The sequence below is a fragment of the Ranitomeya variabilis genome, chromosome 4, assembly GCF_051348905.1.
Source record: "Ranitomeya variabilis isolate aRanVar5 chromosome 4, aRanVar5.hap1, whole genome shotgun sequence".
Classification (NCBI taxonomy): Eukaryota; Metazoa; Chordata; class Amphibia; order Anura; family Dendrobatidae; genus Ranitomeya; species Ranitomeya variabilis.
The window spans coordinates 473,842,235-473,859,371 of NC_135235.1; the positions used below are offsets into that span (position 1 = coordinate 473,842,235).

The 17,137-nt window shown below is 41.7% G+C and overlaps 1 protein-coding gene across 11 annotated transcripts in view; it reads right to left on the reverse strand.

Moving 5' to 3' along the window:
• Nucleotides 1-2,934: 2,934 nt before the first annotated feature.
• EXOC7 (exocyst complex component 7) overlaps nucleotides 2,935-17,137 on the reverse strand; it is a 42,654-nt gene continuing 28,451 nt past the window's right edge. For 6 of the 11 annotated variants that reach the window (XM_077251789.1, XM_077251784.1, XM_077251783.1 and 3 more), the window contains 10 exons: nucleotides 15,515-15,577; nucleotides 15,001-15,067; nucleotides 12,598-12,636; nucleotides 9,373-9,438; nucleotides 8,805-8,925; nucleotides 7,221-7,316; nucleotides 4,028-4,088; nucleotides 3,901-3,942; nucleotides 3,257-3,390; nucleotides 2,935-3,141 (listed from right to left, as the gene is read on the reverse strand). In XM_077251789.1, the coding sequence (XP_077107904.1) occupies nucleotides 3,036-3,141; nucleotides 3,257-3,390; nucleotides 3,901-3,942; nucleotides 4,028-4,088; nucleotides 7,221-7,316; nucleotides 8,805-8,925; nucleotides 9,373-9,438; nucleotides 12,598-12,636; nucleotides 15,001-15,067; nucleotides 15,515-15,577 (795 nt within the window). In that variant the 3' untranslated portion in view covers nucleotides 2,935-3,035. The remainder of the gene's footprint in view (nucleotides 3,142-3,256; nucleotides 3,391-3,900; nucleotides 3,943-4,027; nucleotides 4,089-7,220; nucleotides 7,317-8,804; nucleotides 8,926-9,372; nucleotides 9,439-12,597; nucleotides 12,637-15,000; nucleotides 15,068-15,514; nucleotides 15,578-17,137) is intronic. The other 5 variants (XM_077251790.1, XM_077251788.1, XM_077251787.1 and 2 more) reach the window with 1 other exon arrangement.

Sequence of the window (17,137 nt, forward strand, 5' to 3'; positions counted from 1 at the left end):
CACATCTAGATAAGTTCCTTGGGGGGTCTAGTTTCCAATATGGGGTCACTTGTGGGGGGTTTGTACTGTTTGGGTACATCAGGGGCTCTGCAAATGCAACGTGACGCCTGCAGACCAATCCATTTAAGTCTGCATTCCAAATGGCGCTCCTTCCCTTCCGAGCTCTGTCATGCGCCCAAACAGTGGTCCCCCCCCACACATGGGGTATCAGCGTACTCCAGACAAATTGGACAACAACTTTTGAGGTCCAATTTATCCTGATACCCTTGTAAAAATACAAAACTGGGGGCTAAAAAATCATTTTTGTGAAAAAAAAAATTAATTTTTATTTTCACGGCTCTGCGTTATAAACTGTAGTGAAACACTTGGGGGTTCAAAGCTCTCAAAACACATCTAGATAAGTTCCTTAGGGGGTCTACTTTCCAAAATGGTGTCACTTGTGGGGGGGTTTAATGTTTAGGCACATCAGGGGCTCTCCAAACGCAACATGGCATCCCATCTTAATTCCAGTCAATTTTGCATTGAAAAGTAAAATAGCGCTTCTTCCCTTCTGAGCTCTGCTATGCGCCCAAACAATGGTTTACACCCACATATGGGGTATCAGTGTACTCAGGACAAATTGCACAACAATTTTTGGGGTCCAATTTCTTCTCTTACCCTTGGGAAAATAAAAAATTGGGGGTGAAAAGATCATTTTTGTGAAAAAATATGATTTTTTATTTTTACGGCTCTGCATTATAAACTTCTGTGAAGCACTTGGTGGGTCAAAGTGCTCACCACACATCTAGATAAGTTCCTTAGGGGGTCTACTTTCCAAAATGGTGTCACTTGTTAGGGGTTTCAATGTTTAGGCACATCAAGGGCTCTCTAAATGCAACATGGCGTCCCATCTCAATTCCAGTCAATTTTGCATTGAAAAGTCAAATGGCGCTCCTTCCCTTCCGAGCTCTGCCCTGCGCCCAAACAATGGTTTACACCCACATATGGGGTATCAGCGTACTCAGGACAAATTGCACAACAATTTTTGGGGTCCAATTTCTTCTCTCACCCTTGGGAAAATTAAAAAATTGGGGGTGAAAAGATCATTTTTGTGAAAAAATATGATTTTTTATTTTTACGGCTCTGCATTATAAACTTCTGTAAAGCACTTGTTGGGTCAAAGTGCTCACCACACATCTAGATAAGTTCCTTAGGGGGTCTACTTTCCAAAATGGTGTCACTTGTTAGGGGTTTCAATGTTTAGGCACATCAGAGGCTCTCCAAATGCAACATGGCGTCCCATCTCAATTCCAGTCAATTTTGCATTGAAAAGTCAAATGGCGCTCCTTTGCTTCCAAGCTCTGCCATGCGCCCAAACTGTGGTTTACCCCCACATATGGGGTATCAGCGTACTCAGGACAAATTGTACAACAACTTTTGGGGTCTATTTTCTCCTGTTACCCTTGGTAAAATAAAACAAATTGGAGCTGAAATAAATTTTGTGTGAAAAAAAGTTAAATGTTCATTTTTATTTAAACATTCCAAAAATTCCTGTGAAACACCTGAAGGGTTAATAAACTTCTTGAAAGTGGTTTTGAGTACCTTGAGGGGTGCAGTTTTTAGAATGGTGTCACACTTGGGTATTTTCTATCATATAGACCCGTCAAAATGACTTCAAATGAGATGTGGTCCCTAAAAAAAAATGGTGTTGTAAAAATGAGAAATTGCTGGTCAACTTTTAACCCTTATAACTCCGTCACAAAAAAAAATTTTGGTTCCAAAATTGTGCTGATGTAAAGTAGACATGTGGGAAATGTTATTTATTAAGTATTTTGTGTGACATATGTCTGTGATTTAAGGGCATAAAAATTCAAAGTTGGAAAATTGCGAAATTTTCAAAATTTTCGCCAAATATTCGTTTTTTTCACAAATAAACGCAAGTTATATCGAAGAAATTTTACCACTAACATGAAGTACAATATGTCACGAGAAAACAATGTCAGAATCGCCAAAATCCGTTGAAGCGTTCCAGAGTTATAACCTCAAAGGGACAGTGGTCAGAATTGTAAAAATTGGCCCGGTCATTAACGTGCAAACCACCCTTGGGGGTGAAGGGGTTAATAAACTGGTGGTCCTTGCATCTTATTGCTTACCGGGGGTGGTGGCTGCGGTGAAGCGGGGTCCCAGGGTCGCTGCTGGAGGAGACAAGAGTGGAGCGTTGCTGCAGGCCGCAGGCTGGATGAGGGGGTGTTCGGGCTGCGGGTGTTCAGTGCTGCAGGGACTCTGCCGACATTTTGAGAAAGCCCAGAGCCCCTGCAGTGACACGGTTTCCTTTGAGATGGACTCCCTGAAAATGGAAATTTCGCGCCTCCTGCCAATAGGACCCGTTGAAGCACAGGAGGCGCGAAACGGCCGTCGTAAACTGTGTACCACACAAACTTTCCTGCTGGCATGTTTTAAAAGTTGAACTAACAAAAGGAACTTTTTAAGGAAATGGTGAGTGCCACCTTTTTCTGTTCATGGATAATATTTGAATTGTTTTTTCTATGGTGTGCACCCGAAATTCCAGGGGCAAGGTGTTAAGTGCTTTCAGATGTAAGCTGGCTACAGGTGCTGTGTTGGTGTTTTACTCCATTATAGGGGGTGAATAAGTTTGAATGGCACGATGCTCACCTAATTCCATTTATATACCCTAACGCCCCCAGAGAAAAGCTTGGTCACCCCTTTAGTGTCTTTACCCTATTGGACATCCCAGTTTCCATTCCAAAAGGAAGAAAAATAATTTTAAAAAGCATGAAAGCTGAGGGGGATCTACTTAAAATTAACTTGTGTTTACAGGAAGGGTATAGCTAATTTTCTTTTTTTTCTTAGTGTCCAGCTTTTAGTGTCTGCAGCATAACCTCAGTCCTCAATGTTCCCGCACCTCAATTTCACACAACAAATATACTATAAACACCAGTATTAGAGTTTATTATGTTTGATTTTCAGCTATATACAGTAGTTTGACATATATAATACATATATATACACACACAGGCTTGACCAAGAGGCATTCTTCATGCTGAGGTGTCAAAGAGTCTCTCAATCATTTCACCAACATGTTCCACTGAATATTTTATGTATTTATCTGGGTTCTTAGTGAAATTGACACCCTTGCCATACCTAGAAGAGAAAAGTGAGTGTATTAGAGAGCATCATAAATACCTAAAACCAGAGATTCGGAAGCTGGTATAATGAATAAGTTGGGGGGAGGGGACAATTGTACACTATAACCTACTTGAATAAGAACGCACTATATGCCTCCTGTACTATTTTCTTCTGAGACTGCCGGATCCGCTCACGCTGCTTTTTGTCTGGAATAGCCCATGACTTCTGGATCTTGCAGATTTCTTCCAGGCCTTCGTTAAACCCCTAATTTTAAACAATAAAAATAAGACATACATATTGTGCAAAGGATTAGACCATAGTAAATCACCTTCCATTGTAATAGAATATTACTATGTTTTTTTTCACTTTAATTTTTATTCCTGCCATCCAACTTTCATAACTTTTTATGTTTCTGACAATAGCCATATGATGGCTTATGTTTTTAGTAGGTCAAATGTATCATCTAAACTGCCAAATAAAAATTAAAACTTTTTTTGTGTCACAATATTTCTAAGATCCACAGCCTTTTATTCTTCTTTTAGCCATGTTTGAGTTTTTGTTTTTTTATTTGCGGGACAAACTGTAGTTTGTTTAGGAACCTTTTTGGGATATAAATTCTTAGAGATTCTCCGAATGCTTATTGTTCTATTTTTTTTTGATGGGGGGGACAACATTACCACAAATCAGCAGTTTTGGCTGTGACTACTCTTGCAATCACATTGGAAGAATAATTAATGGCTAAATACCTGCGAAACCAGAATCCCATTGACTTACTTTAAAACGTTCCTTTATCATCTGCCTCTCTTTGTCCTTCAACTGTGGCAAGAAAAAGAGAACATAGAGTAAGTAATTGCATCCATTTACATTAAAACACGGATCTTTTCAGATAATTGCAAGTCACCTTCGCTCCATGAAGTGGTGGAAGGTTCTTGTCATTGACATAGTCAATCACCTTGAGCCAGCTACAATAGAAAAAAAACATTATTCTAGCAAAAATAAGTGGCCTTCAGCAGATAAAGTTATTTTATGCTCTATTGCATCTAAAATTAAATAGCCTGTTCTTTAAATACCCTAGAGTTCTGTGTATGCAGCTCCCATGCAGACCTACATGTTTAAGTAGAAACAGAAACTGATGTGATCATTAAATTACTACCATCTGGATCTACTGTCCGCAGATTGGAAAGAAGTTCTAACGAGAATGGAGTAACACAAGACTGCAGGGTTAGACTGCAAACCATGTTGTTTTGTAGCCTGCAAACAAAAAGATAAAGTGCACCGATTTGTACGGCAGCTGTATACACCAAATGAAGACTGGTTGCAAAGTTTCTACTAATACTTTTTTAATTCTTATAATGAAATGCAGTGCAAATATGCACATAGCTTTTAAGAAATTCTAGGACTCAAGGAACCATGTATATGATATAATGAACTATCACCCCACATCGTAATTACTTAGCTACAATATTGAGAATTCAGTCTGTAAGGAAAATGCAGCTTCCTGCACAATAAATCAAAGATTATTGGTAGTCTTTGCTACCAATGCCTGGCACACAAGCCAATTTCACGGTCCATATACGGACCACTATGCCAGTCAGGCAACATCTCCAAACCTGACCTTACAGAGATATATATCATGTGAACCCGGCCAAAACAATAGATTTCTATTAACTGATTAGCCGACAAATACATTCATTTTCAATCAGCCTATTGATTGCAGGATCCTAATACTTAAAGAGGTATTTTTGTTTAAAAAATTATCAACTATCAATAGATAGATGATAATTGTTGAAGGGAAACTGTCAGGAAATTCATACTGCCCAAACAGCAGGTTGCATGACTCGCATTTTGGATGCAGAATTGCTGCCAGGCATATTATTTTCTTTAATGTTCCAGTGTGAACCATAGAGCCCCTTCCGACTCTTCTTCAATCTTTTATGAGGGTCCTCAAAAGTTTCAGAGAGTAATATACCTGGCTGGAATCGTTCATCCAGACTGCGATTCATGTTGCCCACGGTTTAGACAGTATAGCTAGTTGGGCAGGTTCACACTAAAGGAATTGTTGGGATTCTTCTTGTGGGCATTCCATCATATCGCTGCCTGTGTGTAACAACTCTGCTGGCATCACGGCATGGCCTCGCATCTGTCACACTATCTTACCCACTGCTCCAGGTCATGATGTGGTTTCTGTTTCATGCCAGCTCCATGGTCTGTGTCTCTGCCCTCTGCATGCTTCATGGCTGTGTGTATAGGGGGGCGGCGCCTGAACTCTCTGGTTCTTATAGGAATCAGGTGCATCTGTCTAATCTGTTCCTGACCAATTACCAAGAGGCCTCCAATATATAGTGCAGCTCCAGCCAGTGGTCTGGGCCTGTGCAATGTGTTAGCTCAGTTAGTGTTTAGCTTCTGAGTTTGCCAGGCCTTGCTCTGAGTTACTCCCTCTCTGGAGGCTTTTCTCTGTGCTATTGCCTTGGTCTTGTTGTCCGCCCTCCAGGAGGCAGAATATCCTGGTCCCTGTGTCTTTGTTTCTTGTCTTGTTCCATTTCCTTGTCTGAACTTAGTCTTATCTCGGTCTCCTTGTCTGTGGCTTCCTTCCCTGCTGTGTCTTTCCTCGTGTTCTCAGTCTGCTTACTCTCTGCATTCTTGCGGCTCTGTCTGCTCTGTACCTTTGTGGCTTTACCTCTGCTCCGCACTCCTGCGGTTCTGCTCCTTTCTACTCTGCTTATCTTCTGCTGCTGCAGTTATTCCTTGCTGCAGCTCCTCTCCACATTCCTTGTGGCTCCGCTCTGCTTTGCTGCAGAAACCTCTCGCTGCAGCTCCTCTCCGTATTCCTTGCGGTTCTGCTCTGCTTAGCTTTTGTTGCTACACTATCTCTTGCTGCTCTACCATTCCTATTCGCAGCCTTGCGGTTCTCTTCCTGTGTGAACAGGTCCCAACCTGTTCCTTCATTCTCCTTTCCTTCTGGCTTGTTTCCGTACCTACATCTCCTGTGTGAACAGGTCCCAACCTGTTCCTTCATACCTCATTCCTTTCTGCTTGTTTCCTTTCCTGCACCTCCTGTGTGAACAGGTCCCTACCTGTTCCTTCATAAACCACATCAACCAGTCCTGTGTTCTCTGCTGTGCCCTCCAATCCAGTGTTCCTGCCAGTCCTGCCGTTCCTTCCAGTCCTGTGTTCCTGCCGTCCTAGCCAGTCCTGTGTTTCCTGCCGTTCCTGCCAGTCCTGTGTCCCTGCCAGCCCTGTGTTCTCTGCCGTGTCTCTGCCAGCCCTGTGTTCTCTGCCGTGTCTCTGCCAGCCCTGTGTTCTCTGCAGTGTCTCTGCCAGCCCTGTGTTCTCTGCCGTGTCTCTGCCAGCCGTGTTCTCTGCCGTGTCTCTGCCAGCCCTGTGTCTCAGCCGTGCCAGCCTACTCGTCTGAGTTTCAGCCGTGCTCTTCTGCCAGTCCTGCCTGATGCCCTCACCAATCCTGGTGTTCCTGTCTCCCAAGTGGGATCAGCAGCCACAGCCAGACACCACCCTGGAGTAGCACCTGGCAGCTGCCTGCTGCACAAGCCTGACCTCACCATCAGAGGCTCCAGTGAAAACCCAGGCAGCTGTCATAGTCAAGCCCCTTCCAGGGTAGTCTGGTTTGTGGCACAGTGGGGCCACAAACCCCCCGAGCTCACGCCCACCAGTCAGGACGCGAGCGTGACACTGTGTCCCCCTGGTTTCTTCTTCTGTCCGGATATGTCATGTGGCAAGGGCAGCTAGTCAGTGACCCAGATCACAAGCAGTCTTCACATTCCATTTGAGTTGCAAAGAACTAACAAGCTCTTTTGGTTTTTGAATGTGAAGGCTGCAAGCTGATTAGTGGTGGCTGATTGGCTGAAGCAGTCACATGACTTTCACATCCACATGAAGAAGCCAAGCAGATACTCCTCCATCACTCAATACCATCAGGGAGGAGTCGATTTCTAAATTTATTCTGCAACAAGAAAACTGTTACTGCAGCTCATTCTCAACCCTATTCACTCATACAATTATTTAGCATATGCAGCTATTATTTAGATCAAAGGTTTCTCGAAGCAAGCCAGAATATTTTTTTCTAAGAGTACATAAACCTTCGTTGGTAGATCTGGATCTGTTGTTCTATGTGTTCGCGATATAAACTGTCAGGATCCCTTTGGGTCACAGACACCAATTGCATGAGCTCTGATCTGTGGGAAAAGAATCAACACATATGCTGTTAGACAATGGCTAACGTAAAAATGATAGCTAAAGTCAACGAAGTCCCATCATATTGTCATCTTGTAACATTATTCTATACTGTTGACTTCTTTATTAGAGAAGACTAATATAGTGTGTTTAACAAGCTAGGTAAATTACAGATTATAAAGGATATAACAAAAGAAAACACCAGCGCTACCATTAGAAAAGATGCCCTTTGCTGCTGGTATCAAAACAGCCAGATGCCAGGGCTGTCAATATAAATAAATAATAAAGATAAAACAGGATTTTTACCGCGCTAAAGTGATATAACTAGGCTGAGAAATCCATATACAAATGAGTGGAGTATATAAAAGTTACCCCTATTAGTAAACTCCCCGCTGAGTACCTGCTACATATGATGGAAGAGTGGAAGGGTGAGTGCACTATGGTAAATACTAAGCTGAGCACAACGTGGTACAAAAGATTTTGGCACTAACCAGTGCGAGTCTGACTCACCGAGTTCTGATGTTGGTCGTAGTGTTGGAGGTACCAGGGATCCGGGCGCCCAGACAGTGGCGTGGACACGAGGAACGCCCCGACCGGTGGCGTCCCTGGAAACAGTGAGGGGAAAAAAAAAATGGCGGACGGGAGGGCTCACTGTGTGACGTCACAAAAGTGTGGAGCAGCACTGGGACCAAGCAGAAACCGACGCGTTTCGAAGGAGCACAGTCCTTCATCAGGGGCGTTCCTGGTTTCCAAGCCGACACACCGCCTTCCTGTTCAGCTGCTGTCACCTGGCGCTGGCCTCCTCGCCCAGCACTTGTTCCCCAGGAGCAGCGTCTCACGTGCCGGACCCACTGCCTGGGCGCCCAGATCCCTGGTACCTCCTACACTACGACCAACATCAGATCTCGGTGAGTCAGACTCGCACTGGTTAGTGCCAAAATCTTTTGTACCACGTTGTGCTCAGCTTATTATTTACCATAGTGCACTCACCCTTCCACTCTTCCATCATATGTAGCAGGTACTCAGCGGGGAGTTTACTAATAGGGGTAACTTTTATATACTTCACTCATTTGGACATAGATTTCTCAGCCTAGTTATATCCCTTTAGCGCGGTATCATCCTGTTTTATCTAGATTATAAAGGATGGTTGAACCGATTTGTCCAGGACACTTGAAATTGTCTTGGTCAAACAAGGGTACAGTATATGGTGCTTCCGTATTGGGGCTTTTTAACTTCATCTACTTTCTCAAGAGAGAGAAGGATTGAGCATGTGGAATTACAAAGCCCAATCTTTTTTTTTCTTTGAGAGTCAAGCCATATGCACATTTGGTCAAATTGGCTGTGCAAATTAAAGGAAAGTCAACAAAAGATAGCGGTTTGTCAAATGCTAGTCATCTCTCCCAACTTTAATCAGTTGGCAGATCCAGGCAGTCAACAGGGAGCATCTCCTCTTTCTAATCATAATGCTTTAGTAGACATTTATTTCTTACTTTTCCAGTGACTTGAGGATATGGTTATAATTATTGTGCAGAAATATTGCCCCCAGAGCCAGATCCTCATACATCTTCGATTTAGATAGAAGTTTTAACTGCAAGTTTCCAAGGACTTTACCTGGGAGAGGAGAATATAAATCACAATTTTGTTATTAGGCTGCCATTATAAAGACCAACATGAACAGCTTTACATACAGTCACCCTTCCCTAAATTAAGCAATGAAACATATTTTCCCATCTTCCTAGTAAACCACTAATAACTGGCAGCTGGGCCAAGTCAGAGTAAACTTCCTTGGTCGGCACTCAAGTGCTGGCACCCTTGGCACCTCTTGTGAGATTACTAGGCCCCCGTGATGTCACAGAGTACCAGTGTGGATGCTGGACTAGGTCCAACGGATTCATTTGCTCAGCTCTACTAGTAACCTGTCACCCTAGAACATTACATCTGCTGGATAGTTGTAGTACAAGTATATGTTAAGAAGATATATTATAGCCACAGGAAGAAAAGGCAACACACATTCTTTATGCCACCAAAAACAATGCCCAGAAAAGTGCAAGTACTTACAGATATACGTGCTGAGAAGACGGAGGCTAAATTGAGAACTGTAGTTACTGGCTGCAGAGCTGGTCTCTATAACAGAGAGAATAGCACATCATTATAATGATCAGACCTTCAATGATCAGGAGAATGAGCAGATGATGACTCCTAAAATTATGAGACATAATGTATAGGAAAAAACGATGGACGTTTGGTGAAATTAGAGACAAACTGGACACAGCAGATTCTGCAAATATAGAACTAGCGAAATACTGCATTTACTAAGTTACCGTACACTAAATTATAAGCCGACACTAAATAGCTATGGCTGCCACTCTGCAGAAAGGGCTCCATCATATAAATCACAAGTCTAGTACCATTTTATGGAAACATGTATTTATGCATGGACAATGACAGATGATCGCAGTGCTCTGCTATTTTGGCCAGAGCCATAGGCTTTGCAAGGAACAGTAGTGCACATGCATGATTGGGTACTCCATCACCTCCTCCTGGTCATGGTGTTGGAGTGACATTGTTGTTCTGCAATGTTCTGTGATTCTGGACTTCAGATGGAGTTGCAAATATAAGTTATGGGCTGCAATACTCCTTTAAATATATTACTATGTTGCACTACACTGGTTTGCACTGTAAATTAGTAGAGGCCTATTTACGTCTCAATGAAAAGAGAACGTGACTTTGGATAGAGACATCCAATGATTTAATGCCGAGCAGCATATGGCTTCTGGTAAATGACACATCCATTTTCCCCATGTATACAATATCCTGTATCCGCTTCCTTCCCTGTCCACTGGGCTTTCTATTTATCTGTAGCGCGCTCCATGCGGGTCAGGTAATTAATAGGACAGCTGTCTAGGGCTGTCAGATACGTCACCGCATCTTGATTTATATTCTTTAATGACGTCGCCATGACAACCAGACTGACGTTTATTTATGAGCAGCCGTTGGTGGATTTGTGCAGATGTGGAGTGCTGACCTACCCAACCCGATATACGAAGCAATATCCATTAGGAAGTAAAACAGTTACGAATGCTGGCATCATACAGGTCCCTCCCTGGCCCAGATAAATGCTCTGCAAATAGAAAGACTATATATAGAAGACTCGGATCACATATGGTGCCCTTGTGTAGTCTACAGAAATAAAGACAAATCAGGATTGATAACTTGAGTGATAAAATAGGCAAAATCCTTCTACCAAATGATCTGGGAAATAGATTTATTATAGTGAAATGCAGAGGACTGAAAGCAGGCTGGGAGTATGAATTATACTCACATGTAAAGCGCCATGGAATAAATGGCGCTATAACAATAAATAATAATAATAATAGACGTGCCTGTTCCTTCCATGGTGTTGTTTTCAGGGTGTGGCTTCCATTCTGTATCTGCTTCCCCGCATATTTCATTAGGAAGAGACGGTCTGAATTCCAAAATTAAATGATCATATGCTTGCGAGGACAGAGCACTCTTATTTTATGCTGCCATTATGTGACGGAGAGAAAGGCATCATAAACACAGGCCAATTCCCACTTACTTTGTTTGCCAATTTTGCCATGTAATTGAAGAGTCTTGCACAATCTGGACAAGACCCCCACAGCTCCTCAGAAGCCATCAAGGGGTTTCTCTGAAGTACACAGGTACATATGGACTGGTTATTGGTGATGGCCATAGAAGCAGACTACGCCATTACTATGTGGCCCAGCCCAGAGCGCCAGCATATTCCGGCAACCCCCACAAGTGAGCGCTCAAAGCACAAATATTTTACACCTTCCATCACATTTATGGGAACGGTTTAAAGAGTAACTGACTTTTATTTTATTGATTATATAAAACATTAGTCCCAGCAATTTGATAAAAGTCTTAGAGTGGTTGTTCCATGAACAAAGTACACATTAACCAATAGATCTCGGAATAAAAATAACTTCCACCACTGGATGTTTTTTAAAAAAATGTTCCTGCGCTGAGATAATCTTATAAATGTGCCCCTGCTGTGTACTGTGCAATGGCTGTGTCTGACCGTACAGGAACATGGTCTGAGCATACCACATCATGTCACTAGGTGCTAAAATGGTATTCCAAAGGTTCTCATGATAAAAATGTTAGGTTTCTTAGAATCTATGCCACTCAGAATGCTGACTGCAGGGCTTTTTTATTAGTTTTCACTGGAGATTAGTCTTAACGAGTATCTGCCACCAGGTTTTTGCCACCTAATCTGAGAGTAGAATATTCTAGCGGTAGAGACCCCGATTCCAGCAATGTATAACTAACTGGGCTGCTGCCTGTAGTTTTGATAATCTCCTGCTGATAAAACAGGGATTTTTATCAGTAGAGGACTAGTAAACTATCTGCCATGTAGTCCTCCATGTAACCTGGCCCCACTACTGATTGGCAACTTTCTGTATACACTGTGAATAGGCAGAACGCTGCCAATCAGTGGTGGCTGCAGAGTAATACAGAGTTCATGAATGTGGAGGACTACAAGGCAGCAGGTTTACTAGTTCTCTAGGGATAAAAACCACAGTTTTATCAGCAGGAGATGATCAAATCTACATTGCTAGAATCAGTCTTTGATTCTACATTATGATGCTCTCAGATTAGAAAACAAAAACCTGATGACAGATTCCCCAAAATTCATATGCACGGAGCTCCCCATTGTGGTGCTGGTGGAAGCAGGTAAGTCAGTAATAATACATATTGTGTGAATGGAAGTAGAGGATTTAGGGCTGTTTGAGGTAAATAAATGAATGTATTTTTGTCAATTTTCTCACGCTGCTCTTTTGTCTATATACAAGTATTGGAAAATATATGACCGGGCATTTTTTGCCTAAACAGGATTCATCAACAAAATGAAAGTTAGTAATTCTGCTCAGTTGGCTTAAACAATAACCTAGTATGGGCCCCACTGAGAGCGCCAACAAATTAAGTTTTACTATGGGTCCCTATAATTTTGGTGTATGCCCTGGTTAACATCAACGCAAACATGAAAGTAATGATTTGATGCCTCGACAATGTGTTTGAATGCTAAATATATTATGGAAGTCATTTCAATGATATGCTCTGAACTGAAAGACACGGATTCACAAGAACATATGACTGACTTGACGCAGAAAGCTATGACCATGTATACTGACTGCTTGCAGACTGGTTGGAATGGAATAGTCATGCAGTGAGAAATAAGAAGTTATGGGAATTGACAAGTATGAGCATGGGAGCCCCTAGAAGTCTTGCACTGCTTACCTCTGGGATCGATAGGAATATTGTAAGTGTCCCCAAGAACTATTGGTAACGGAGGGAGAGGAAGAGAGGAAAACAAAGCAAGGAGAAAGGGGCCAAAGAACAACAGGAGGGAACAGAATATCAGTTTAGTGCACTAAAAGGAGAAGATTAAATCACTAAGTAAAAATGAAAAAAATTACAGATGTTGCTGAATGGGGAATTTATAAATCTGAAGAAGAACGTGAGAAATTCTTAAAGTAATGGATGTGTAAAGGGTCATGTGAGCAACTGAAAAGATGGAGGCAAAATGTAGACATGTAAATTACAGTATAAAGAATATATAAAAAAAAAAAAAAAAAAAAAAAGGGTAAGAGTTAATCGGTAGATTATGTGAAGCACAAAGGCACAGAGATAGTGACACAATGGATAGATAGATAGATAGATAGATAGATAGATAGATAGATAGATAAAAAATGGAAGCAGCACACCGGTGAATTTGAAAAAAGTAAAAAAAAGTGATATTTAATATCACATAATGGAGAAACTTTTTCAAGTTGGTTACATGTTAGATATAAAATGTACCCGTCACCTGCATACAGTGTAAGTGGGCATACTAAAGCTGCCAATACACAATAGAATAATGTGGGGTGCACCTAACACCTATCAGGTATGGTGGCCTCCCGACTCTCTAGTCCAAGGGTGGGGAATCTTTTTATCTGCCAAGGGCCATTTGGATATTTATACCATCCTTCGGGGGCCGTACAAACTCCGTCCACAAAGTACATCCCGACTCTGTCATTGGTGTCAGGACGTAATCTTTCATTGCATGCTATTCAGTGTTCAGTAGTGAACACTGCGTGTGTGTGCTAACAGAGCGAGAAGAAATTAAAGGGAAATTAAAGGGAAATTAAAGGGAAATTAAAGGGACGTATCCGAGCTAAACCCACCGGCATCAGGGGCTTATCTACAGCATTCTATAATGCTGTAGATAAGTCCCCGATGTAACCTGAAAGATGAGAAATAAAGGTTAGATTATACTCACCCAGGGGCGGTCCCGCTCCAGTCTGATGGGCGTCTCGGTTTGGGGCCTCCCATCTTCAGACGATGACGTCCTCTTCTTGCTTTCTTGCCGCGGCTCCGATGCAGGCGTACTTTGTCTGCCCTGTTGAGGGCAGAGCAAAGTACTGTAGTGCGCAGGCACCGAGAAAGGTCAGAGAGGCCCAGCACTTGGGCACTGCAGTACTTTGCTCAGCCCTCAACAGGGCAGACAAAGTACGCCTGCGCCGGAGCAAGAAGAGGACATCATCGTAAGAAGATGGGAGGCCCCGGACCGGACCGCGACGCCCATCGGACCGGGACCGCTCCTGGGTGAGTATAATCTAACCTTTATTTCTCATCTTTCAGGTTACATCGGGGGCTTATCTACAGCATTCCAGAATAAACCTCAAAATAAACCTTCCTGCCCAAGAATGCGGTCCCTGTAAATCTGCTTGGGGGCCTGATAAAAGGTCATCGAGGGCCGTAAATGGCCCTAGGGCCTGAGGTTCCCCATCCCCGCTCTAGTCAGTAGGTTCTTAGATGGGACCTAGACAACAGATACTAGAGAGAAAAGGATAAAGCTGTTGAATCACAAAATGCCTGATCCTTTCGCTCTCATGTAAGATAACATAAGCCACAGCCAAAGGTAGTAGTGTATTCCACTATCCTCATTCAATACACATGAATGCTCGGATGAGTGTGCATGTGTATGTAGGTCAGATAGAAAGAATAGCTACCGGCCAATGGATATGCAAAGTGTATGGCAAGCTTAGGAGGGTTGTTTCAGCTTTATTTTTCAGGAGTGCTCTGCTCCCCAGTCTCTAGGTTTCCAGCTTGCGCTGTGCTCTTGATTAATTGATGCTGAAAGCAGATGCAGCATCAGAGAATTACATTGGCAGTAAAGCCGATCAGGATCAGAAGCTAATTGTGAGCTCCAGCGGATCTGGTCAACTTCAAAGCAGTGAATGCAAGGTCTATACAAAACAGCTTGTAAGCACTATGCTTAGCAAAATTAAAAGTCACTCTGTGCGTGAGAAAGGAGTACATTTTTAGTAACAGGTAAATTGCTTGTTTTTACAAGCACCCTGAAATTTTACCCATTTAATAGAAAGAAACTAACCATTTAGGAATACAATTAGAAACATAGGCATTACTAAGATATAAAGTATCGTGTATGCCACTGATGTGTACATTTTATATGCAGAATATACAGAAATGAAGAAAACAAGGGGTAAAGTAGGGTCACCTGAGAAAAATAAGTAGGCTTTATCACCAGGGCAGAGAAGTTGGTAAAAACATGAGTGAATCAATATCACATTTTTGATTTATGCGAAGGTGCTTGTAGAACGTCATAGATGTGGCCCCTGAAACACTGAACTCTGTTACCTTGTGATGCCAGCATGGCTCCTGCAGTCTCCTGGAACTCTAGTAGCTGTTGTAGGAAAAGAATAGCCTGGATGGAAAACAGAGTTCTTAAAAGCGTCAGCATTTGTAAAAAAAACACAAGTGTTTACGCAAGTATGACTAATATATCTACTAGATATTCCAGCCTAAGAATCCCCTTTAAGCATTCAGTATGCCCGAAGATACCGTAATACTGACAAATTGGAGCTTGGGGGCCCACAGAATATTAAATGTAGCCAAGTACTAACATATGATCTAACAGGTATAGGTGCAATATAAAGTCCCTTACTATGTTGATTACGTCAGTATATAAACAGATGCAAATGGCTTAGGTATACTAACATTACATCATGAGAGACCCACAGCTTCAGATTACGGGAGGGTGTCCTACAAACTTTAGCATGATCAATACCTTTAAAATTACAAGGCTTCTGCCTACAACATTTTAATGCAACAATAGTCTTTCATCACACTGAACACAAAAGCCAGTACTCACATTACTAGTAAGTTCATGTACGGTGCCATCTTTAGACATACTGGTTTCCTTATCAGGATCATTCTAAGAATTATTAAAAGAGTGTTATTAGCTCCCGACCCATAAGCTAATAACCTTAAAGTACTGGTTAAGAAATGAAACACAAGCAAACACACATTTCCAATTTTAATTTCTGCTAGACACTTTTAAGCATCTTTTTTTTCTTTAGCAAAACTCATGGACCAGTTTAATAGAAAATCAGTTAGGGGTTATCCAAGAATGCACAAAATGGAACTGCTGGTTTTTCTGAAGCATTCATGCAATTAGCATGTATGAATGGCATGGGACCACTAGGCCTGCGTTCGTTGGAGGAACGTAAGCAAAACAGATGGTGGACCAGTTAACTGAAGTGGGATTCATCAGAGGAGTAACCTTTGTCTGAAGCAGCAAATTTAGATTGAGATCGAAGTATAATGCCAATCTCTGTAGAGTGTCATGGTATAAGTTGGTGTAACAAAAGCAACCGGAAATTTTGAAAATTGGTCAGGTTCACTAGAAAGTCGGAATCTGTTGGCAGACATGCCTGATCTTTCTTTATCATATATTTGTGAAAAGTCAGTAAGTCCCCATGCACATGAGCTTGTCGGCTGATCCTGCTAAAAATAGTTAGTTCCACCGATTTTTTTAAATCTAAAACATATGACCTGCTTTAATCTTTGACTAATTTTAGTCTACTGTAGGTATGCAGCAAAACCAAACCCCCCAAAACACTCCACTAAAATTTCTAATTCTTTATTAATCATTAACTTTTAAGCTAAGTTCACACTAGGCATTTTTTTGCTGCTTGTTATGCTAAATTTCAGCTGCGTATTACAGTACCAGAAAAGTCTATGAGATTTCAGAAATCTCATGCACACACTGTTTTCTTTGTCATCAGTATTTTGTGCTTTGCATGTTTTTTTTGGACATAGAGTATGTCACTTCTTTCAGAGTTTTCATCCATTCACTTGAATGAGTGGTAAAAAAACGCTGAAAAAAAAAAAAAAAAAGGTATCAGGTTTTGCTGCATTTTTGGTGCCAAAATCTGATTCTTTTCAATAGGACTTTTTTTTTCAACACTAAATTTTATCAGCATGCACAAGAGACAAACCTAGCATGCCAAAACCGCCGCAAAAAAAACACACACAAAAAAGGCAACAAAAACGCCACAAAAAAACAGAAGAAAAACATGCTTTTTTCTGCAGCTTCTTTCCTGCCAAGAGATCAGGTTTTGCTGCAGAAAAAAAACGCCTATTGTGAACTTACCCTTAAAGGAACCTCAGCTCATGTATGTTTATGGTTCTCCTAGCTGCAAGGCCAAAAATATTAAAAACTTTTGTCAAGACACAAAAGGAGAAAAAAAATTGTATTAGGGCTATATGTATTGGGGGAAGAATTGGGGCCTATAGTATTAGTACTAGCACTTCTGGCAGTACGTTACTGGATACCTTTGGGTAATTAGGGTAATTTCTATATGTCCTAACTTATTTTTGAGTATTGTCCTACCTTGATAACAGATTATTAAATGAATTTCATACTTAGAGACAGCTCAAAGCGCAGTCTTTGAGGCGCGGGGGTACCATTGTCGCATTTTTTTTCAGGGTG